The following is a 26,528-nucleotide window of genomic DNA, read 5'->3' as shown; positions in this document are numbered from 1 at the left end:
AGAGTGTTTATTGTTTTTTTTTTTCCACAAATATACATATATGTATATATATATATATATATATATATATTTACATACAAATTAACTATTTAGAATGTTATACAAATTGCAATTTATATCAGTGATGACAATTTAATTTGTCGTCAATTTGTTTTGATCGGAATTTTCTTCATACATACGCCGCGCTTATTAAATTATCAATTTTTTTGTCTATTTTTCTAATTGTTTTTTTTTGTTTTTTTTTTTAAGAAATTATTAGGAAACTTTTAAAAGGTGCTTTTTGCCAATAAGTATTCTTATAAGACCGGAATATATGTGAAAGCGTTCTGACTTTTATGTACAAAAAATTGCAACTTATTAAACATTATTCTTTTCCTTTTTTTTTTTTTGTTTTTTTCTTTGTAATTTGTTTTTTAGGGATTTTGTTTCTATTTACAAAACTATTTCAATTTTATTTCTCATTAAGTGTTAAAATGCGCTAACATCACAGCAATTGGGGGGAATTTCAGTTTTCAATACAAATAAAAACGAAAAAAAAAAGTAGAAAAACTAGACGCACGTTTTTTTAAAAACTTGAATTAAATAAAAAATAAAATTTAAAAAAAAAAAAAAAAAAAAAAAAAACAATTGATACTTTGGTGTTTTCTTCAAGCTGATTGTTCAGTCGCTCATACATTTCGGTATTAACCCAAATGCATGAGACCAGGATGAAAATAACCAGCCATAGCCCATTGCGCTCCGGGTCCACCGCGACCTAAAGCGGCCATTTTAATTTTTTCAATTTCAGCCTCCTGCAAACGTTTCGCTTTCGCTCGGCGATTTTGAAACCAAATTTTCACCTGCGTCTCAGTAAGGCGTAGCGATGAAGAGAATTCCGCTCTTTCTGCTATGCTGAGGTATTGTTTCTCACGGAATTTCTTTTCCAGCGACAGCAGTTGCTGCGTGGTGAACGGTGTACGCGGTTTACGATTCGGTTTATGTTTACGTAAATTACATTTTATACGCGGCGGCTCATTGTTGTCTGCAAATGAGTATAAATTGTATTAAATAAGAGATTGAAAAACAATTTCAATTAAACAACATTTATGGTGCAGCCTTCGCCAAACAAACACGAAAAGCAATCAATTACCACTCGCGATTAATGTGTTGACATCGCAAAACGAAAGAAAAAAGCAAATGTGACAGAGGAAAAGCAAAAAAAATAAATAAAAAAGGTCGGGCGTCTTCTCTTGTAATGCAATGAATAACAAACAAAATACAAAAACAACTGCAACTACGTATATAAACGATAACAAATGATTTCCATCATCATCAAAGCCATCACCAATTGACTTAATGGGGAAATTGTTTTATTTACAAAGTACTTGCACAAGAGAAAGTCTTAACAAAACGTTGAGAACGAATCTTCAATGCCCACTACCATTAAATTTTTTTATTAATCTGAAAAAAAAAACCACTTCTTAAGGAAGTACTACAGGTTAACTTGACTTAAATGGTCTAAATTCTTCTTACACTTCCTTAAGCAGAGCACTTTTCACTATATTAAGTTGCGCCTATAGCTTAGATTTTCAGGCATCGAAAGCAATGGACTACTACATCGGCGAAGGGATTTCGGTTTATATAGAATCCGCCAAGGACTACTAAGATCCCCCTTCAGGTTGTACGCTCATGTCCGGCCACTTGTAGAATTTGGCAGCAGATCTTGTGCTTCAGAATTGTGACATTTCTCCGAAGTTCTTCAGAATACGATTTACGACTGGAAGTCACAGATCGACATTTCTTGTTTGTTTTTTTTTTTTTTTTTTTTGATATTGTTGTGGGCCTTTTCGAAAACTATTTTAAGACCATAACCTGCCCGCATGGTACGTTTAAAGTCAAGGTTTCAGCTAAAGTTGAAGAAGCATGAAAGTAGTCGCAAAGGTACACGACTTGACTGAAAAATATAATTGTCGATGAATTTTATAAGTTTAAAATTAAACACCGCACAATAGTTGACAGCCATCTAGATCTAAGTTCTAAGACAGATCCTTTGCCATTAACTGATAGAACGCTTTAATTAGAAAGATGTTAATCCAATTAATATTAAAGCTCAACTTGATTCCACTTTAGGATCATATTAATCTTTTACTTATAACTAGAAAATATTAGGTGTCAGAGTACAAATGAGGCCGTCCTCGTTGTCAAGACGAATATCAGACATATTATCAGTTCAAATATCCATTTAAAAAGGAAAAGGAATGACTGGTGAGCATGATGCGAATTTGTTGCAGGTCAAGTGAGGTCAAGAGTATATCAAGAAAAAATGAACCGAATTTGTGAAAAAGTAAGAAAATTCTATTCGGCAGTGACCGAATACTTTACGCCAATCATTTGACAGCATGCGTGTCAAACTTTGAGGAAAATGAGTATAAGTCCATGCTTTGATTGGGGCAATAGAAGGAATGTTTTATGCATCAAGGCAATGTCCTAGTGTATATATTCCAGCTTCGGAAAATGCTTCGATGATAAACAGAAGGGGAGCTGCAAGCTATTGAATGTATATCGAGCTAAAGGCAGACAGACTATGTTAAAAAATAAAAATATTTTTTTTTTTTTCAAATTTTCCAATTTTTTTTTTTTTTTTTTGGAATCATTCTCGTCGTTAACAATTACTCGTTCAATTAAAATGTAATATAACTAAGTGTCGTAACCGTAAAGTGACCTTTAGCGGCATAATGCCGTTTGATTAAAGTTTGGCGCTTTAAAGTAATAAATTGTTGTAATAATTGCCATTAATGCATAATAACAGTAATTTAGCAATGAATATCGATCATTAATATATACCCACATTAATTTTATTTTTAATTGTTATAATTTTCATCGAAATTTAAACATTCCTCACGTTCCTCACATTTTACGAAAAGGAATAAAAAGTAACTGAAATACATGAGGAAAAGAAGAATTACTGAGGAACTCATGTAAAATTCTTTTTTAAATTTATAGAAAATCTTATGATAAACTCTTCTCACACCCGATTACGATAATCGTTTAAACTCGCCAAAATTACAGTTAATTTATTTACTGAACTTTCACTAAAGCAATTAAGTTAATTTGTTTTTAGATTAAACGCTGAAGTACGAAGTAATATACCAGCGCATGTTGCCGTCGTTTCCGCATAAGATGATTACAATTGTTACGATAAACTTAATAAACCTTTATAGCAGACATTCAATACAATTGCATTGGGAAAATAATTGAATTTAATACGAATGGAATAAGCAAACGCAAGCATTTATTGTATTATTATTATTATTATTATTATTATTGTTGTTGCTGCTGTAGTTGGCATTGCTGCTGCTGGTGCTGCCACCGTTTAACTATATATTAAAATGTGCACTAATTAAAAATAAATTAAATTTGTAAGCAATGTACGGTTGACATGAATGCGACGACATCTAACGAACGATGCCAAGTGAAAAGCAATAACAATAACAAAAAGCTAACAACAAATTTGCATACAATCGCAAATCAATTAGAAAATGTGGCCTGACAATGCTTTTTATTTGCATTTTTTTTTTTATTTATTTATTTATTTTTTTGTTGTTGTGTTTTTTCAATTTTCGTTTTGTTTTTTAATTGAAACGCAAACCAAGCTATAACTTTATAAATTATATAAAAGCAAACGATTGTAAATTTTTTTTGTTTTTTTTTTTAATGTAATGAATGGCAACGATTTAACACAATTGCATTTAATAGGCAAGGCCAGCCAATAAATTTGGTGTCTTAAGCGATTTGTCAGAGAATTTTTTTCCTTTTCCTTTTTGTTTTTGTTTTTTTTTTTTTTTTTAGAGAAAAACTCTAAACTTAAGTGTCTTCATTTTTTTAAACTGTTTTTTATTGTTGTGGTCGTTGTTGGTGCTGCTGTACTTTTTTTTTTTTTTGTACTTTTATATATTTTTTCAAGATTTTTCTTTCTTTTAAAACTTAAAACACTTGTGTGTTGACATTGATTTCCCCATGAAAACTAGAAGTAAACGCAAACGAAATTATTTAAGGCATGCGTTTAAACAAACAATCAAACGAACATAAGGGTGTCTGTGATCTGATGTGATGGGATTTTGCTTTGCAAAAAAAGAAAATTGCGAATGCAAACTTTATTGCCAGAAGGCAACTGATCTCAAGTTAATTTAATTTGGACGAAAGGGAGTGAGAGCAAAAAAAAAAAAAAAAACAAAACAAAAATTTGTTTGAAAATGGAATTCATTGGGAGCGCTGGAAGAACAAGTGAATTTTTTTCAACAATTTTAACGATAAAAACCGCAACCATGCAAATGTTAAGCAGTCAACACTAAAAAAAAAAATAAAAAATAACACATATACACATAAACGCACATAGGCATACGTATAGGCAGGCATACTTAAGCAAGCTAATGCAAAATAACTAAACGTTAAAAGAATAATACGAACGACGGCGAAAGAGCATTAAGAAGGTCACCCGTGATATGGAGAGAGACTGAAGCCCAAATAACCAACAGCTACAACAAAAATGGCAAACCATAATTTATTGCATCATTTGTAAATAATGCATGAAACAAAGCCAAAAGCTATACAATCGTCATCATCATCACCATTGTGATCATCATCAACACACAATCAACTCTTAAATCAAGTAGAAAATAAAGACAACAGCAACAACAAAAGACAAATGAAAGATATATAAAGACAAATGCCCACGTAAACATACGTACATACATACATACATACATACATGCATACCAATTATATACACATATGTGTATAAAATAAATATACATGTATATATATATATATAAAAGACTTAACAGTAGCCGCATTTAATTTTACAATTAATTTAAACCTTAATTGAAATGTTTAATAAGAAGCATACAAACATCATCAACATCTGAAAAGAAAAACTGCTTAACCCAAAAAAAAAGGAAATTCTTTGAACCACAAAAGTCAACATTAAATAGCTTCTCTTTTTTACGTACAAAGTAATGAGGATAATCATGTCCACAAAAAAAAAAAAAAAAATTCCTAAAGCATTACATAATATAAAGCGAACCCTCTTTATCAATTTTTACACAATTTTTAAACGAAACAAATTGACAAAATTCATAAAACAAAAAAGAGAAAAATATTTTTACTTAAAAAATTTTCTTTTGTTTTTTGTTATAGACAAGACACGTAAATGCATAATGCAAAGACGTGTTTGAATGTTTTAAACACGCTCGTTAGTCATAAGAAAAAATAGAGAGGCTTCTTGATGTAGTTTGTGTGGCTTCCTATCAAGTTTGGTATTCGAGAACTCGCAGCAACAGTAACGCTCCACACACAACACTTTTTAAGTGACGAAAACCACACAAATAAGAATATGACTTGCGATCTGCGACATCATGACATGATGTTATTCCGATAAGCTATACGTGTAAGCATGACAATGTTTAGAAAGAATGGCAGTCCAAGGAAGAGGGAGACAGGGAACGACAGATGTGGGTAAACTAGAATTCCTGTTTCGAATGTATTCCGAGAATAGATATAAGATTCTAGCATTTTGTTTTTCCTTACCTTAGCCATGAAAATTGGGAGAAGAAAGTTTAACGTCTAACTTAACACAAATGTTCAGAGTTTAAATGCTCGAGGACGAAATATATAGCAATTTTACAGCCTGGAACAGTCCTCAAAGGCTCCTTCGTGAAGGTTGCGGTCATGTCCAAAGCAAGAGAAGCGCTTTTATCACGTTCGGATCAGATTTTGCGTAATAACAGTTCCACCACTTGATGTGTACTTATTTTTGTATCATGTTTAGCTTGACTTAATTATTCTTTGAAATTTTTTTAACATACATAAGATTTATTGTTTTAAGCTTGTCTGCCTGAGTGGCCGAATAAGCAAATGATCTTCACTAACCACTCAATGGTCTTGGATTAAAATCTCAAGTGCTGGAGAATTTTCAATAAGGTCGATGATAGCCTTAGATGCTAGGGCTTTAAGACGTTAGTCTTAAAATGCACTTCTCTGGCTAAATTAATTATAACAATGATATATAATTGTAAGAATATACAACGAATTATTCACCTTTTTTTAATATAAAATATATAAAGACAATGACGTGCATATGCAAGGTACGAAATATTTCTGTACATTTGATGCTAAATATCACTGAAAACAGCGATTTTCGCTCAATACGTTAATGGATAGCGTGATATTGACACCTTGTGGCAGTTATTGCTCTACTGTCATGTATCGATTAAGTCAAGTGATTTAAATAATTCCAGACACATCCTCAGCTAATTAGCTCAGAATATTCATTGCTAACAATAAATTAATTTTTCTATATATGTATATCACACTCAAGAGTTAAATGCCTATTGACGGTTGCAATCTAACGGAACTAAGACAAGTGAAGACTTCAAGACTCTGATGGAAGCGTTTATGGCGATTACGAATTTTGCATAACGTGAACTAATTCGGGGTATTTACGAATGTCGGGAATAGTAAATATAACTATATATCTGACACGCAAAGACTAACGTCAACTGATTGGTTCAATTTTCACAATCTATGACAATGGGCGCCGCGGAATTAAAACTTCACGGTAAGCAGTGCACTGCAAAGCTTACGGCCATTCAATGAATGTTTTAAACGATTCCGATTGATGTTTGTGGAGGTTAGAAGGATTAAATATAACGTCACCATTGAACAAGTAACTAATCCTATCGCCTACTTTTTGCCCAATTCTTTCTAGTCATCATCAGTTTATATGCACAGGGGACTGAACTAATTCGGTTTATACATAAAGACAACTGCATGCGTTGAATTCATTCGATACAAGACATCATGGAGTTTAGATTTGATCGCAATATCACCACTACTCCTACTGCTACTACCACTGCCTTGCAAGGTCGTTGAAAGCAATATTATAAATAACTGACATAACTTCAACGTTGATTAATTAATCATTTTGCATATGTTTCAAAAAGCTTGATATGAGAAACAAGCTAATGTTACATTTTGTCATTACGAAATTAAGCATAAATTACAATTTTTATATGAAAAAAAAAAAATAAATAAAGAAATAATAATAATAATAATGTGTAAGAGAGTAAAAGCGCGTCGAGGTTTTGCAAGAAATGCAGTAAGATTTGAAATGAAACCACTTTCACAAGCGTCTCACAAGATTTCAATATAAAGAAAAAAAAAAAAAAGAAAAAATATTTATATTTAGGAAAAAAATCGCACGATCTCATATTTGGTTAAAAAAATTAAGCAATTTTAATTCAATTGCCAAATTAGAATTTAATTACGATTTACACACAATTTGAACGTACTATCAAATGATTGACAATTTTAAGTGAATAGCAACGAAAAAGGTGCTAATAAGAAGAAAAAAAAAACATTAATTGGCCTTAATTTTTCGTATATTTTTGGTTAAATGCGATACTGTGTGGGCAATAACATATAGTAACAGTACCAATAACAGTAACAGCAGCGGTAGAAGCAGCAACAGCAGCGCAGCAGCAGCAGCAGTGTAAGCGTGTATCACTTGATAATACTTGAAATTTTGAAAGAAACCAAAAGAAAAGAAAAAAAAAACCAAAAACTTGTGGCAGAAAAATAACAGATAACAACACTTTGACTGCAATTAAATAAGGCTGTGTTGCCGATGTTGTATATATATTGGATATATCTATCCATCCAAATAAAACAAGGAAAGAATTTCAAACTAATTTGGTATTAATTAAACAGAAACAAAAACGTAACTAAATAGTAACAGCAGTAGTAACAATAACAGCAACAGCAACAACAACAACAACAACAACATGAGCAACAATAAATGAAACTGAAACAGACATGATTGGTTATGAAATCCAAAGCGGACACAATTGATGCAAGTGAGTAAGTGTAAGTAAGCGAATGAAGCAAGTTTGCGCAAAAAGCAAAAAACCCAAAAGGGTAAATAACTCAAACAACGGCAACAGCAGCGGCAATGGCAACGGCAACGACAACAATAACAACAATTCGAACAGCAACAGTAATAAAACCAGCGACAGATAACTGACACTCGGGCGTATAATTACATAAAATGTAAAGCAAGATTCGCAAAAGATTGTGAAAACGTTTTCACTTTAAGGCGAAAAAATGATCACTTACAGCAACGACGACAACAACAACAACAACAACAACAACAACAACTAACTGCAATAACATCAGCAATAGAAAAAAAACACAAAAATAAGACAAGTCGTTGTTATGATGTTTTTTTCTGATTTTTTCCTATTGTTTTTTCTTTTTCTTTTTTTTGCAATTTTATTTTATTGCAATTAAAAATCCGTGTATGGTTACAAAAATTGCAATGCGTTTTAATTTAATGAAAAACTAATTGCTAAGCAATTTGCAACGCATTGCTATTTATGATATACAATGCGATGTGTTTGTGTGTGACACAACATTTATTTTATATGTTTAGACATTTCGTTGCTTGTAACAAATACTCTTACGGATGGCAAGTGACGAGGACAAAAACGGGGATGAGGTCGGGTAGAGACAGAGAGGGAGAGAGAGAGAGAGAGCGGGAGAGACAAAAAACTCGTGGATATTCAACCATGCATCGGTCATATTATAGCGACTTTTGAACAGTAGACACATACATGTAGAGGAAAATATATATGAAGACATGTTGTTTTTCAAAGAGTCAAACCACACATCAACAGCAAAAAGAAGAAAAAGACCCAAAATGGTTGGTTGCATTTACAGCTAATAGAAACAGCAACGATATGAAAGACAGACACTGTGTGTAACGTATCTGCAATCGCATCATAATATAGGTTTAACGCTACTGCACTGATGGCAGTTCATCAATTCATTCATTCGCCTTTATATCCACATCAGCATTACCATCATCATCGTCATCCGCATCCATCAACAATCGATCCATCCATTCAGCCATCCAGCCATCCAGCCATCCATCCATTTATCCATCCATCCATCTATCCAACTATCCAACCATCTATCTATCTATTCATCCATGCACAAGCATCGTCATCATCGTTCGCATTATAATCATTGTAAATAAATGCCATATAATAACAATAATAATAACAGCAACAACATATTATTATATTTGTTATAATGCCTCTGAGAGATCTTCATGCCTTCATTTGCTATAATGTTAATGCCTACATGGGCGCAAAGCGTATATGCACAATTCGCGTGTGTATGTACGTTCGTATGCAAGCATGAGAGTATGAGTATGATTTTAAAACAAGCACCCTGGAATTAATTGAAAATACACCATTAGCTTGTACAACTGATGACTGAATATGACACATAAATAAAATGAAAAAGATATGAACGCAAAATATATACACACGCACTGACACATGCAGTCAATTATAATCATCATGATCATTATAGTTAGTTTTTTACACTTGAAAAAATTATTGCTTCATTTTTTAAGATATTGATCGTTAAAAAATATTAAAAAAAAAAAATTATTTTATTGGTAAAAAGGAAATTTACGTTTTTCTTTCTTCTTTAAAACATCACTAACGTAAAATAATTACACTTGCTCCACACGGTCTAAAGACAGGGAAATTACAAGAGACAAAGATCAGGTCAAGAGAAAAACTTATAGAGAGATCGACAGGGATCGAGAGAGAGAGAGAGAGAGAGAGAGAGAGAAGCAGCTTTTGGAGAGACCGAAAGAAAGAGAGAAAGATAGACATGAAGAGTGAAAGTGACCGAAAGCGAAGAGGAACGCGAGAGTGAATGAGTTGAAGAGGTGGGGGGTTGGATGGCAGGAGGGCATTGTCAATTCTTTCTAAATTTCTTTATTATTCGTCACCTTAGAAATTTCTAAGTAGCTATGTACTATTTAAGATTGAAATACTTTATGAACTTCTTCCAAAAGAGTTTGCTTGCAGGAGTTTTAGATAGGCCTAGCTCTTTCCAGATGGAGCGACACGTCCATGTACCTACCTCCGAGAACTAATCATCCTCGGCCTGTTGACTGTGAGTTTTCCCGTTCCATGTGGGGGTGAACGGGGTGAAGCCTGCCTGCGAGCAAGTACCCAAATAAAACATCCAGAGTCACCTCTAAAATCTGACAGGTGACGAACGCAAGCACAATACTTTGGAGGAGTACAATGGAATCTTGTCCTGGTCAGACAAACAAATAAGTCAATGATTGAAAGAGATATTAATCAGGAAGAAGAGTTACTAGTGATAATCTGGAAGAAGAGTTCCTAGTGAATGAAATGGGGTGTAAATAGCACCGATTCGATTTAGTTCCGCTAATATCTTTTTAATGTGTTTTGTAATATGAGAGCTTGAATAAGATCTTTTCGCTCATTCAGATAGCTATTCATTTATCTTCTGACCCCATTTCTTCTACTGTTGCTAAAAGCGTTTTGATTTCGTTGGTTTGCTATTCTTTTTATATCATTATGCCGAAGATATCCGGGTTTATCGTTGATTCCCTTGAATTGGATCGTGACTTTTGTCAGTTCAAGTCCGTACTTAGAAAAATCGGTAACGATTTATATGTTGCAGCATAATTCGAGCGACCTATGCATGGCTCACAAACACTACGTTGTCTGTAACTAGGCTGGAGAGCTTATATTGTAGCGTTGAGCTTAACGAGTGTTCTATTGCGAGGACAACTCGCAGTAATATCTATTGAAATAATTCGATTAGCTATGCCTTCCTTAGGAGGAAAGCAAAAAATCCATTCATGCTGCTCAAATAATTCAAACATTACAAAAGCAACGACATAATGAAAATCAAAGTGAACAATGGATAATTAGAACTTGAAGATGAATTTGTTTGCTTTCAAAAAAAATAAAAAAAAAATAATAAAAATTTTGTTTTCTTTCGTAAATATTTTTTTAAGTGTAATCCTTAAGCAATTCATGAAAACACTTGTTGTCCACACATAACTTTACAAAAGAAAAGAAATCTAGTTTCAATATAATAATATATAATATCATTAATAAAAATAATCGGACACACACACGCATACCGCTCATAAATTCAACAAAATGCCATAACAACAACAAAAAAGTTTTTTCATATTTTTTTTTGTATTTTTGTTTACCATTTTTTGTATTTGTTTTTTTTTTTGTTTTTTGTTTTTTTTTTTTTTTTGTTTTATTTGGTCTTCGTTATCACAATTGTGTTGTAAAACACAATTAATGCCAACAATTAATGACAAATGAGCAATTAACTCCTTTTTCGTTTTTGAACAATAAAAGAAACTTAGTGAGAAGACAGCACGAAAGAAAATTAATTAAAAAAACTAAACGATTTTCGTTTGCGGTTTAATCCATTAAAACCAAAAATGACACTAATGGGCTTAAAAGAAAGAGAAAAGAAATTAAAATGAAAAAAATGTTAATCATAAAATGTTTCTTAGTATTTCTATCTATTTCTATCCTCGTCACTCTTCTATTCGTTTAATCTCTCTTCTCTTTCTATGGTTTTTTTTACCATTCGCCATATCCGTATAAAGTTAATTAACAAGCGTTGCATTACGTGAAGAGTTATTAAAATACCAGCAAATGTACAAACAAATATGTATTCGCGTGTATGCGCATGTGATTGTGTGTATGTATGTGCATGTTAAAGCTACTGTTTTTTCTATAAGATAACTTATAGTAACGTTTTGATTCTACAGTTGGGGAAGATTTCCTTTTCAACTAGCATCTCTCTAGGTACATACATATACTTTCCTTACGCATGAACGCATGTCCAAGTGTTAGGTGGTATCAGTACAAAGTAAGCTTGTATTGATAACGATTTTTTATTTATTTATTTTTTTCTTATTTGAAGTTTAGAAGACGAAAGAGTGCGTGTTGCTCGTCGTGTGACAAAACAACGACAACCTACTCAATATTATAAAAAAAAAAAAAAAATAAAAAAAATAAAAATAGAAACAAGACTCGCTTCCATTTAAAAAATGGAAAATCGTAGACCCACAAGCAATACAGCTTCATTTGCCCATATACATATATATATATATATAGATATGTGCGTGTGTGTGTGTGTGTGTTCGTCTGTCTTTCTATATATAATGAAAATGCAATTAAATAAAATGAAATCTTTTATCTTTATGGACTTACATGCATACACGCATAGTTAATGTGTCTTTACATATGTTTTTCCGATATAAGTCACAGCATAATAATATATAAGAAGCAATCTTTTATGTTTTTGTTGTACAAAAAGTCTCAAACCGACTTTTTTTTCTTTCTTTTCTTTTTTTTTTACCGAATGTGCATCGAACAATTTGAAGTCTAAGGTCTCTTTTTTTGAGCTGCAAATTATCGATTAGCCTTAGTTCGAGTCCGGGACGAGTTGGAAATCAGAATTACAAGGACGGCAATGGACGGAAAAAAAGTCTGCTTCTTCTAAGATTCTCGCATAGAAAAGACGAGATGTATATGAGCCGAAGCTTGCTATTTTCAAGAAGACTTCTTTCTATCTAGTCGCGCTGTTGATAGGAGCAGTTCCTTGACGTGGAAACATTATGTTGTTTTAATTGTTATGGACGTAAGAAAGAAGAAGCTGAAGCGAATGCAAAAAAATTTGAGATGTTACGGGGAGAGGTAGCACAAGTCTTTGATGACAAGCTTTAAACGGTTGGAAGCAACTTTCCTTACAACCGTCAACGTTAAACTAGAGAAAATTTGGGGACAAAAGGGCTCTTCATTTATGCGTAAAAAAAAAAGGGAAAGGGAAAAATTCGTGAGAATCATTGCTATACCTTGCCTTGCCTTTGAAGTGAATTTCTTTCAAAATAATACATAAAAATTGGAAAATTTGTTATTATTGTAGGCGTGTCGACTTGCTATGATTTATTAAAGATATCTTAAGGAGAAAACTACCAGCGTAGATAGACGTCCAGTAAGAAATGCACGCATGGGTAACAAGGTTTGCCAAATCTTCATATACTCAGTACCATACGTGGCATTGAGTGTAAAAAGTTAGAGTTAGTTCTTGATATCTAAATCATCAAAAGCGATTTGATTGCAAATAGGGGGAAAAAAAAAATGCCAAAGCATTCAATTATGGATTCTTTTCCTCTAGAAACTCTATAAACTCTACCCGGTTCAAACCGGAAAATTTGCATTTATTTTTTAAAATAACGTGAAAGTGGAAATGAATTATCCGATGACTATGTGGGAAATCTCTCTGATAAGTGATTTACTTCTCTGAGCAAATATTCATGAGTTTTTAGAAATAATACAGTTTAAACTGCATTGCATCAGTCAGTGAAATGACTTTTCCGATTATCTTACAAAACCCAGGCATTATACACAGAGTGTCATTAGAAATTTATTGGTGAAATTGTTTTTTCAAATCATTGACTTTTAATGATCTCTCAGGTATATGTCTAGAAATACTATCATGCAAGAGATAAAATTTAATAGATATTTCCGTTCCCAGGAGTGTAAATGCAAGTAAGACATCGAGAGGTTTATTTGCCAATGAAATTAAAGTAAATTGCATCTGTTGCTGACCTTAAAAGACAAGCAATCAAGATCCATCTCAAGGCGAATATATATGCTTATTTACTTGTTCTTATTGTTATTGTTATTGCAATTGTCACATTAATGTCATCGCGAGAGTTGTTAATAACAATTTGCTAATTACTAAATAGCGTATGCCGTCGTTATTTGTTGACAAGATATTGCAGCATAGTTATGCAAATTGCAACGTCAATGTTAGCGGTTAATAGCGAACCGTTAAAAATATTGCACTAACTACTCTTAGATTTAAGATAAACGACAGACAAAAGTGCAAAACAGTATTTAACAAATTATCCAGTATTTCTTTGACTAACAATAACAAGTAAATAAAAAACATAACAAAATTGGGAAATGTTTTGTCTAATAATTCGAAACAATCAATGCCTTATTATTCTGGCTAAACACACACACACACATATATATATATATATATATTTGTATATATATATTTATAGTTTTGATTATAAAAAAAGATAAATACATAAGAAATAAATAAAAGTATAGAAAGAAAGAGAGAGGAACAAAATATAAACCCAAAAAAAAAAAAAAATGTTCCTCTTAACTTCAGAAAAAAAAAAAAACAAGGAACGAATTAACAAATAAGAAAATTATATTCGGTCATGGCCGAATCTATTATACCCATCGCCGTTATCTTGAAAAAGACTAAAATAAAGGAAATGATGTAAGTTTTCACATTTGGATGGTTTTCTACATTGGATGGGCGGGGCGTATTTTTTTTGTCTTTACAGAATAATTTTGTGAAAATTTATATCGTGTAACTGTTATAGCTTATAAGCAACGAGCAAAAGGCATGGGAAGCAAGGGTGACTTCATCGTGGGCGCTATAGGTGGGTTCTTGACCTACTTGAGTCATTGCCAAACGCTTTTGCAAACTTGTAGGCGATATCTTCTTTTTTGCGTTTAGTAAAATAAGGCGATACAAGAAAAAGCGTGTCTTGGGTAATTTTTTAATATCAAAAAATAATAAAATAATTGAAAATATATATATATATATATATATATGTAAATAACGTATGTAAAAAAGAAATCAGTTTTTTTTGTTTTAATTAAATAATTTAATGCAAAAAGAAGAATATTCTGAGAGCATTAGGCCTTTCTTAATTCCAAAAAAGAAAAAATAAAAAATAAACTAAAAAAGAAAACAAAAATAAATATAAAAAAAACAACGCAGTAAATTAAAAAAAATAGGATTCTTTCAGTTAAATAACGTGAAGCAAAAAAAAAGTATTTTGGATATATTAACGTCTGCAATAAAAAAAAGAAGTAAATAAATGAATAGATAACTAAGCAAAAAAAGGAAAATTAAAAACATAACGAAAGTTAGCAAAAAATAATTGAAAAATAAATTAAATTAAAATCTAATTATAAGAAACCGCCCACACTTAAACTCTTTAATTTAATTCAGTTTAAAACAGTTTTTTTTTTATAAATAAACAAATAAAATAATAAAAGTAAATAAAATTTTAATTATAAATAATTAAAAGTCAAGGAATAAGTTCATAAAATTTTAAAATCTGCTAAAAATTTTAATAACAAAATTTTTCACAACTGCTGCCCATGCTTTCTGGTATTAGGTCGCTGTCGTAGTAGTCGTAGTAGCTGCGTTGTCGGTCACGAGAAAAGATTGTTGCATACCATAGAAATATATCTTTTTTTTATGTGTTTGTGTGTTATGCATTTATTTATGTTTTTTCAAAGAATGGTAATTTATAACATTTATGTTATTCCTTATGCGGTAAGAGGCGTCTATAAAGTGCTTCTACTGCCTTGCGAAGGTTTTTGAAAGCGGTCGCAATCATCATCATTATCGTCGTCATTATCATTATGATCATCGTTGTCGTCATCAGTTGCAGACGCCTTCTTTAACGTCATCATGCTTTATCATGAACGTTAAAACTTGTGTTTTATTAAATTTACCTTCCATTTTCCTTGTCTTTGTCTGCTGCTTCGTCCGTCCGTCCTTCCGTCCGTCTGTCCTTTTTCATTCTATACGTCAGCGAATTGGTGTAAAAGTCATGCAATCCGCCAAAATGTATTTGTTTAGTTTGTTTGCTTGTTTGTTTATTTGTTTTAGGCAGCCAGTCAGCCAGCCAGCCCCCCGTTTAGTTTAAGCTCGCTTAGGTAGTGTGAACAAAACACCCCGGAATGATGTCGTTGTTGTAGTTGCGTGCATTGCATGCAATTATTATTGCATTAGGTGGGTAGTGTTGCAACGACGGCATGACGAGCAAGACGAGACACTCCTACAATTTTGTGCAATTAATTTCTATAATTGCTCGAAAGAACCGCAAAAACAATACTAACAGCAACAGCAACTGCAGCAAAAGAAAAAACGAAAAAATCGTTCAAAAAATAGTATTAAGCTTTGTTTTTTCAAATCAACCTTTGGACCGATGTTTAGTATTTTTCAATTTTAATTAATCTTTTAGAAAAAAGCAAAAAAAAAAAAAACAAAAAAATTGATGAATTGATAATCCCTTATATGGCCCTTTCTTATGTGCGTTTATGCGTGTGTGGTCTATTTCCGTTTAGTTCAGTTCAACTTATCATTAATTAATTAAAGTGTAACAACATTTTTTTAGATAATAAAAGTATTCATTTTTATTGTTATAGTTGCTGGTCGTATTACTACTGTTTGTTGTTATTGTTACGATTCCAACCTTTAAATCAGGTGTAATATGTCAACAGTAGCATTAGTTGTCCAAAATGAAAACCGACAGAGACTTGAAAGCAAATGACCGCCGTGTGCCGCTTGTCAAATAATTTTTGTTGTAGTTGTTGTTATTGTTGCTTTGTTTTTTTTTTTTTTTGTCTTTGTTTTTCTTCAATGTTATCATTATGGAAAATCTGACAGCATTTGTATCGGTTGTGTAATAAAAAAAAAAAAAATAAAAAAAAAAAAGAAGAAAATAAAATACAAAAAAGTCCTTTTGTCTTTGAGTTCTTTTTTTGTGGCGGTTTTTTATATGCAACTGAGCGCGCACACACACACACACACAAACACATACGTGTACGTATTGCACAACTGACACTTATATTTTTATATACACGTAGATGCAATAAAAAGATGTTTATGTGTTTATAAGCATATACATGTATCCACAGGTATATATGCATATGTGTGTGTGTGTGCGTGTAAAGGAAGACGAACTTGTGACAGCGATAACCTGCTGTGTGACAAAACGGCTCACGACGAAAAGATGTGACAGGTAAGAAAGCAACAAAAGTCAAGTGTTGCCAACACTTTGTTAGCAACAGCGACAATAATAATGAATACAGCAACAACAATATGTGTAGTAGCACCTGTTTTATGGTTTTAATTGCTATTAATTTGATCGAAAGATTTCTTATGAAAATTTAATGAAAAGAAAAAGAAGCAAAAAAAAAAACCAAATGTTCGCATACAGTTGACAATGACAACTGAGAGCACTTCTTTAACATTATCCGTAAAGGAATAAACTGAAGATTTTTCCATTAAAAAAGATTTTTCTAAATATTGTAAGTTCTTTTTAGAACTTAAATAGTTCCCCAAAATATCGAAGAGGAGAAAAGGAGCAAAAAAAAACTTCGTTTCTTTATAAATGTTTGTAAACTTTTGATAAACGGGGAAGGGAAGAGAAACTACCAAAAGTGTGTGTTCTGATCTCCATCAGAATACTACGCTTGATGATAATTATGGGATATAAGCAGTTTTGCAGGTTAAAAGAAAGCAAGTTTCCACGGAAACCTCACACTTTCCTTTAACAAAAGGGGGATATTCTCTATCGCTCTATAAGACAGAGTTTATAGCAAAAAAAAAAAAACACTTTTGGAGACAAAAGTCTTCCCTCTCTCTCCTTCTCTCTTCTCTCTCTGCTCGATTTTGTAACCAGCTCCGGCAACTTATTCTGGCCCCAGAAATTTCTAAAATCGTTAAGCCTTTCTACTGCCAACAGATCTTTATGACGAATTCATAAAGAGATTTTTATGGCGAATTCATAAAAACGGTAGTGATTAAACAAAGTATTTTAAGTACCAAATAAGACCCTAACAGAAGAAGTTGCCTGCTTTCCCGATAAAAGATTGCGTTAAGATAAACACATTAAAAGTGAAAGCTTCCACCTACCTAGGTATAGCAGAAACTATCTGTAAAATAAACAGATTGATCTAAGATAAGTTTAAGACCTCGACGTCGAGGTCCTTATCACTTTAAAAACAAGCTTTCCTAGTATGCTTCAATTGGAATTGATGAAATTCTGCTTCTTAGTTAGTCTCGCGACAAGTGACAGCAAAAATTAGAAAGTGCATAAGATCTTCTGCTAAAATTTGCTTTAAGAGTGAAAGGATTTATACCGCTGCAGAAAAACACCTACGGAAGAATTAACTAAAAGGCGGTTTTTTTTCAACTTTTTTTACGATAAAAAAGATATTGTGATGACTTGCGAAAAGCTTTATGTTGCAACAAACGAAAGTAGGTAATGCTTAAAAGCACTACTGCAAACGGAGCTCCGGTCTCTTAGATAGGCTTCGCACAAGTAATTCCGAATTGTAAAAAAATAGATAAAATCTTCTCTTAAGGTTGCTTCTGCAAGTTTAAGGATCCTAAACGTTGTCAAGCATAATATGTAAACCACGTAAAAGAAGCTTCAAAGTGGCTAAGCAAGTGCGCTGAAAACCGTCGAAGAATTCTGCTCTGATTAAAAATCGAGGCGCGATTCTTGTAAGAATTAATTTTTCACTTTTCTACGGAAATTTTCTGACGTTTAAATCTAAAATTTCAACCTTTTTTAATTTTATATTTCACTCCATATTGATAAGTTTAATCAAAAGTAAAATAGAATTAAAATACACAAGAAAAAAGTCTCTTTACCGTCGGTTTGACATCCTTCTTTCTCGCATGCGTTAACAAAAGTGCGGTAAGTAAATGTGAAGCTTTTTGAAAAATGAATTAAGAAATAAGATAACAAATGTTTGTGAGGGAAGGTGTGGAGAGGAGCAAAGACAGCCTTTTCTCGCTTGCCATAATTCGAGCCGACAAAATTTTAAGCTAAATATATGGAATCAAACCCTGTCAGTTTTAAAAAATATAATCTTGACAACGATGAAGCCGTCTTTGGCCCCTTTTTTTTGGCGTTTTAGTCGAGCAAGCCTTAAAAAAAAATACATTAGCTATTCAATTATTCATTCCTTCAATATATCATTATTGTGTATTAAGTAAATAAAGTGGAAGTTATTTTGAAGTCGATAAAAGTTTGGGGGAAAAAATATTGAGATATTTTTGTGATTAGATGACGGTGTTTGGTGTCATAGGTCGGGCAACATACAATTAACAAAAATCATTGTCATTTAAATATAATATGAGGAATGAGCTCATATTTGTATAAAAAAAAAATTAAAAGATTTATCAACACGCAGGCCTTTATAAACGGGAGCATATGTCCCAAGATGACTACAAATATGTGTTCAAATTTTCCAAAATGGGAAATCAGGCAAACTAACACTTCCTTTCCTTAACCACATTTTCCGTATCGCTACCATTTTCCGAAAATTTGTAAAAATATGACCAACAATCTAGTGAGCACCCCCGGACTTTTTTTTTCTAAATTGATTTTAAAAAAATATAAGGATTTTTTAAGATTTTATACACCGCTTGCAGTACATGGGTACAATGGATTTGTGTGGCTTCCTGATGTGATCTGAAAGTGTCTGTCCCTCCGCCCGTTCGTCTAGATTTTTCTGTCCACCTTACAGGCCACAATTTTTGAGATATTTCGAAAAAACTTGATAAACTGACACGTTTTGACCGAAGGGCGAACGATATTGGAAATGATTCTGATCATACCACATTTTCGAGCACAACCTATATAACAACTTGTTTTGAGAAATTGTTATATCAATATAATTGTAGGTGTAGGGTATTTTATAGCGAACTTTTTTTTAAATTTTTTCCTCTTTTAGAAAAAAATCGCTTTCTAGGAGAATTGCCCCAGCATTTATTCCATAAGCGTTAAGATTGATGTGACAAATTCATTATTATTTTGATCTTTCCATAGCACTGGATATTAATACGCTAAGAACTTATAAATAGAACTATTATCGACATATGCAGACATTCGTTTATTTAATTCGCCTTTAATGCAAATTAATTGAAAGCCCACATGCATGCATGCATGCATACTTGAGGGACACCTATAATAGCATGCAAAATATTTTCGCTATTATTATATGTTAATATTGTTTCCATAATAATTTCTTATTATACTTCGCTTTCTTATTAAATAACTTGACAGGGTTTTTGATTCCGTTTACAATGTTGTTGCTTGAAAATAATGCAAAACGATTATACAGATATTTATTGAAATTTAGTTGTATTTTTAAAACATGTCTCATATAAAATAACTGGCATTGCTTGAAAAGCGACCAACAAAAAAACTATCAAAACCATTTATCATATAATAATTTCATTATTCCATCATTATTGTCATGGCGTTTCGTTTTTTTTTTTTATTATTTTTATTTCACCTTGTATGTGATTTGCTAATGATAACCTTAATACCTTGCTCCTGAAATTAATTCTGACATCAATAGTCAAAATATCTGATGTTTTTTGAATGCTATGGAGAGAGGAGATGCAGGCGGGATTGCAATTTATTTTATATATAAACGATCTTTACAATTAAGAACAGTGTTACTTTCTCTCTAAGAATATTGGCTTGGCTTGGAAGTTCTATGTTCTTTCTCTCTCTCTCTCTCTATCTCTCTCCATCTCTCTGACGTTATTAATTTGCATTAAGGACGACAAAAGAAATGATCAAACATTTATCTCTTGCGGTCTTGTTAAACAGCAAAAAAGATGCGAGATAAAATCTTTAGCTTGGAATGCTTTTGAGCCAGATATTAACTTAGAAGAGATACTTTCAATCTTTATAACTTGAAAACCCACACTAAAGTGTAGCCCTGCAATTTTGTTTTTTTTTTTTCTTTTTTTTAGAAAGAAACATTTGCGAGTTGCGAGCTAGAAAAGTTTTCTTTATTAATAAAATAATGCCTTTTTTTTGATCAAAAAACTTGATCTATTCAATCGAATACTCGCTAATTAGCCAAGAGATAGTATTTTTTAAAAATCCGTAGTTCTCTAGCTATTGTAAATTAAATGGTTTCTAACTTGATACTGAGACTGATCAAAGCACTGAAATATGTCTTGGGCGCTACAAATTTTCATAGCGTTCCCAATCAAAATAAGTCATCTTTTAATGAAATTAACGCACAATTCTTTAATGGTATGTGTCAAGCAAGGAAAGCCAGGCGGAACTCAGCTAGAACTTAACAAAACCGGTGTATCATACATATCTTCTCCCCAAAATGCAAAGAAATAAATATTGAATAGCAAATGTTTACGGAGAGTGCATTTTCATAGCTAAAGATCAAAATTTGTACCGCTTGTTACGCTTTATATCCGATCAAGGCTGCATATAACCCATGCCTTATGATTATCCATAACAGGAAATTAGACATCAAAACGTGTAGATACGAAAAAGATTTCAATTTGCAATAAAAGCTTTTGAAAACGCCGCCGGATGCTTGCCATTGCAACAATGGTTTACTTTTTCCGACTGATCGCTAAACTTATCCTTATACGATAGTTGAAAAAATGCCAGTTGCTCTTTGTTTTTCATCCGTTTGGCCGAATAATTATTTTGAAAACTCTTTCTCGTAACCGAATAACTACAACTGATTAAAAGAAAATTGTATTAAAAAAATTATGCTCTAATTATGCTGCTTGATCTTAAGACTTGCAAACGAATGAAATAAATTTAATGACTGGAGTAATGTGCACAATATATATTTGAGTTCAAAAAGACAAGCTTATCTATTGCATATACTGATATTTTAATTTGTAGATCAGTTTGCTTTTAATCACGAAAAATAATAATTTTTTTCTGAAGCCGGCGCATATTTTTGTTTGTGATCGTTTTCTTTGAAATAGCAAAACTGATATAAAATAAAAAAATAACTATAACAAGAATGGCTAATAAGCGATCACAATGTCCGAATATAACTGTAAGAATAACTTGAATGGTAACAGTGATGAGTAAGGCATCGAGAGCGATATAGTACGCGAAAGAAAGTAAAGAAAAAAATTGTTAAAGATTTATTATAAAGATCACTGAACGTATACTTAAAAGCAGATAAATGTCAATATGTCTTTGAAGGCTAATCAGCCCTTTCCTGAAAAAGAATAATTTGTTCTTAACACGCGAAAAGGACTAATGGCATCAAATGAGCTTTGAAAGGCGCAAAAAATTATTTTTCGCTTAGAAATGAATGCAAAAATTTCTATCTCGTCAGTTACAGATATCATCGCTAAGCTAATTGTCTGTAGAAAGTTCCAGCACTGTCCGTGCGACCTAAAAGCGTCAAATCACTAACTTTTAAAGGCCCGAACAACGAAACCGCACGAATTAGAAACAGACCATTCAGAGGGCTAAACTAGTTAAGCTAAATATCATATCACTGTCGCTAGGAATACAAATCTGCGCACAAATACATCCGAGTTAACCATTCTCTAAATATTTCGACGCTGCCTTCCAAAATCCTTTAAAGCACAATGTCTAACTGTGATATAGGTGGTTACGGTGGCTTCAAAGCGATTAACTGACTAATTGATACTATCAAGAAGCCGTTTACAGATTACTATTGCCTTCAATATGAATCCGACTCTATTTCTCGATGTGAAAGAAACTTCCTTTAAAACTTATAGGAGTTTGTTAACATAATCTATGATTAAAGAGAAAAGTAACTTCTTCCAAAAAAAAGATCGATTTTGCTTTGGGTTGAAAATCCCCTGATTCATTGTGATTGACATTAAAAAGATCATTAAAAATTTTGTTTTTGGGTAAAAGCGATCTCTTAGGAATGGATACAAAAGTTTGCCTTTCTTCATTTATTACTTGAAACGAACCGAATGATCTACAAGAGATTGGTCTTTCCTAATACTTAGTGGATCGTACGACAACGGAAAGCTATTGAAATATTGTTTATATGACGCAATTGGAAATGAAAGAAGAATAACGAGACTGTGACGCCTGTTCTGTGTAGTGTAGTGTTCCCTAAAAGCTTGTAAAAGCATTTGCTTGATTTGCAGCGAATATCATTGAAACTAACCTTTGATTTAGAAAAAAAATGCAGAAGTTTTACCTCACTTTGTTCATTAGTTTGTAAGAATTAGATGGACATGGTTAACATTAAAAGAGGGTTTTATGTCTCTGCTTATAGTAAACTGTTCCAGAAAAGGTTGTAGAAGCGTTTGCTTGATTCGCGTTTAAACTGGCATTTGATGTGGAAAAAGACGCAACAGCTTTACGTCACTTCGTTTATTAGTTAGCGAGGATCATGTGAATGTTAAGAGAAGCTTCAAGTTTCTTATTATCAGAATAAATGGACTAAGCTGGTTACTAAACTACGTTTTGTATCGAAAGACTGATATTTGCAATAAAAATAGGGACCGGTCGGAATTTCCTGTTACTTTAAAGATTAAAGCAAATATTTTTGTGATAACGAGTGTCAGATTAAGCTTTCAAGTCGAAACTAGAAGCTTCCTAGTTAATTAATTTATATCAATCAGTGAATGCAGCATACAGTGAATGTAATAAATTTCGAACTTGTTTGCTTTCAATAAATGCAATAATTATTTTCGAGTAATTAAAGCAAAGCTTGGCTTTATCTTATTGTTTGGTCACTAATACTACTTCTCTCTTTGTCCTTTAAATCTAACCTTTAATTGAACGAAACATTAAACCCTTAAAATTCGCAAAATAAACTTAAACTATAAGTAAAACTGAAATTTTTTTTTTGCAATTTACCACATAAACGCTTACACACATATGCTTACAATTTATGAAGTTTTTCCGAATAAGTGAATAAAATGCAGTAAAAGAAAAGTCACTACAACGACTATGTTGCTATGAAATCCTGTGTTGAAAAACATAAATTCCGCTCAGTAAAAATTATCTACTCCATTATTTAAACTCTATAAAATAATCGCATGTCACCTGCGGGGTCTTATCGGTGTAGTCACACTTTTAAAATGAACTTAAACTGACAAAGTGTTCTTAGACTTAAATATGTGAATGTGTTTGTGTCTGCATATATATATATATATATATATATATGTTTCTGGACGTGTGTGGGCTACAAAAAAGTCATTGCATACACATGCACTGCATTTACAATTTCTGCAACGATTATATGTGAGAAATGTTTAGTTGAACACTTTTTTTTTGCTTTGTATGCTCTAACATTGAAACGTTTTTTGTATCCGAAGAAGAGACGACTTTGAATTGGAGAAAAATATATAAGAAAAGAAATAAAAAAAAGTCTGTTTGCTCCCTCCTTTATATGTAGGGAAGAAGTACAAGTAGGCAGAAAGCAAAACGTACAAAAAGGAATAAACAAAGTGTGAATTGTGCACAGTTTGCCAACTCAAGCGATAAAAGATCTCGAACAGGGCGTAGAGGAAAATTGTAAGAACGAAAAAGCCTATAAGTCGAAAGGTTCTCAAATCGTTTTTTTTCGCCTTTCTTTTTTTGTTTATTAAATCACATATAAAATAAAAATAGAAATTTAAATTAAATGATATATAACTCAGTGATGGTTGTAATCATAAAAAGAGGGTTGCCCTCTGTGCTACGTTGCCTCTCTTTCTGCCTCTACATCTCTCCCCTTTTTTTTGGCTTCTCTTTGCTTTTGACAATAATTGCCATTTAACTGTTTTATAATGGCCGTCGTTTGCAATAAATGCAGAAATTGTTTTCAATTAAATGGAAGAGAAACGAAAAAAAAAAAACCCTTAAGTCTCTCGCAGCCATTCCATCAAAAATTCATAAATTCCCATAAATTTTCATGAAACTAAAATGAGATAAGGTGTAGGAAACAGGAAAATCACCAACAAGAAAAAAAAAAAAACAACAACTAACCCTAACATCACACGTTATTATGTAATAATTGAAGGTGGGCAAGAATGAAATTTCGTATTAAAAAATTTAAAACAAACGAAATTTCGTCATTACACGTTATTTTCAACTAAAAATGATTAAAATAATTTGCTATAAGCAGATAGGTTGTAAAGGAACCATTTCGCGCTAAGATTCCCAATTGATTGCTTTTCTGTTTTCTTTGAAATTTTCGCTACTCACCTCCGCCGCCGAAACCTTGACCTGGAAATAGTCCAGGTGGCCCAAATGGTGGTATTTGTCTGGGTCCAGGCCAAGGTACCCCAGCCCCACCTATACCGCCCCAAGCTACCGCCGCTGCAGCTAAAGCACTAAACGGCGTCGGTCGTATCGGTACATGACCGGAAGCGGCTAAAGCGGCAGGCGATAATAAATGCGGGGAATTTGTTAAAGAACTGGGTATTTCCGCTGGCGATTTACTCGTATCCAAATTATCAGGTGTAGAACGCGGTGAATCCTCATTATTCATATCTTCGATATCGACTATCGAATCTTCTTCCTCATCATGGTCCATAATATCTGTATCGTTAAGATCTTCATCGTAATCCAATTCTGAATCCACCGAACTGCCAATGGGCGAATGACGTTCGCATTTTGCCGTCGGTCCTGGCGTACTATTATTTATCGCACTATTATTGGCATTAATTTCTCCAGCATTTATGGAACTATTTGAAGAACTGGCCGGGGGTGTAGTTGTGGTGTTAGTGCTAGTGTTTACAATGTTATTATTAGCAGCATTAGAGGAATTCGCACTATTATCCGTTAGCGGTGAACTGGTATTCAGAACCAATGTTCCCGTTGGTGTACAGGCACTTGCAGTGTTAAGAGGATGACGTAGATGAGCAGGTAAATGATGAGTTAAATGCACCGTGGCGGGATTAGCACCAGCAGCTGCCGCAGCTGCGGCTGCCATAGCAGCAGCATGCTGTTGTTGAGCATGTGCAGCGGCCGCATGGGCTGCATGCAGCAAATGGGCATGATGAGCCATAGTTGCCGGATGAAATTGCGGATGTGTATGACTTGCATTGTGAGTAGGAGACGCAGGTGACGAGGAAGAAGATTCATGGGATACTGGTGACGTAGCTGCCGAAGGAGTACTTGATAAATTTGTTGGCGCTAACTGTAAGCCATTATCTGGCGGTGTTCGAGGTCTAGTGTCTGCTAGCAAAGAAGCTACACTAAAGTTACTTAACCTTGATGTGGTCTTATTTAGGGGATGTTGTTGCGTATGGTGAAGATGATGCTGATGATGGTGCTGCTGGAGATTACGTAAATGCTGTTGATGTGCCATTATTAAAGCGGAAGGAGAGGTGGGTGTAACTGCTGCACTAGTCGAGCCCGGGCTAACAACAACCGCGTTTGGACTGCTGGTGCTGGGTGGCATGGAAGTTTGTGGCGTTACCGTCGGGCTAGTCATATTTGCACGTAAACCAGTTACAGTCATACCTGATGATAGTTTCAACATATGTAAAACTTACGGTCCTTTGGAGTCTTTTCCAATTACGAAAGACTCAAGTTCTGAATTTTTATATTGTTATTATTATTATTATTATTATTATTATTTATTTATTTATTTGTTTACTTTTTTCTCTTTTTTTTCTGTGCTCAACTTTGATAATTTTTCCTTGCACACTAAATACTAATTTTATTTAAAAATATTTTTGACCATCGTGTCATGCAGTTAGTTATTTAAAGAAGAGCGTTTATTTTTAGTTTTAAAAATACTGCACTTAATTTTTGCGCTAATTACAAATTAATTTTATTTTTTTTACACATATATCTGTCATTAATACGCACTTCACTTCGCTCCCATAATAATTAAAAGAAAATTAATTAAAGAGCCGATTGTTTGTGTATTAATTTGTATTAATTGAATATATATATATATTTGTATATATATATATATATATATGTATATATATATTTTTTTTTGTCAACATCTAAGCCAAGCGCACGTTTATTGAAACGACATCCTCCCGAGTTCACG

General features: G+C 32.7%; 1 protein-coding gene and 1 long non-coding RNA gene across 2 annotated transcripts in view; both read right to left on the bottom strand.

Annotated features, from left to right (window-relative positions):
- LOC119634588 overlaps positions 1 to 26,528 on the bottom strand; it is a 168,566-nt gene that overhangs the window by 37,585 nt on the left and 104,453 nt on the right. The gene's annotated exons all lie outside the window — the stretch shown is intronic.
- LOC119634587 (muscle segmentation homeobox) lies at positions 586 to 26,528 on the bottom strand. The gene is made up of 2 exons (XM_038028837.1): positions 24,725 to 26,528; positions 586 to 1,021 (listed from the first exon to the last, which is right to left on the bottom strand). The coding sequence occupies exons 1-2, from the start codon at positions 26,004 to 26,006 to the stop codon at positions 684 to 686; spliced, it is 1,620 nt and encodes a 539-aa protein (XP_037884765.1). The 5' UTR covers positions 26,007 to 26,528; the 3' UTR covers positions 586 to 683.

The sequence above is a fragment of the Glossina fuscipes genome, unplaced genomic scaffold (assembly GCF_014805625.2).
Source record: "Glossina fuscipes isolate IAEA_lab_2018 unplaced genomic scaffold, Yale_Gfus_2 3, whole genome shotgun sequence".
Classification (NCBI taxonomy): Eukaryota; Metazoa; Arthropoda; class Insecta; order Diptera; family Glossinidae; genus Glossina; species Glossina fuscipes.
This window is presented reverse-complemented; position numbering and strand designations above follow the sequence as displayed.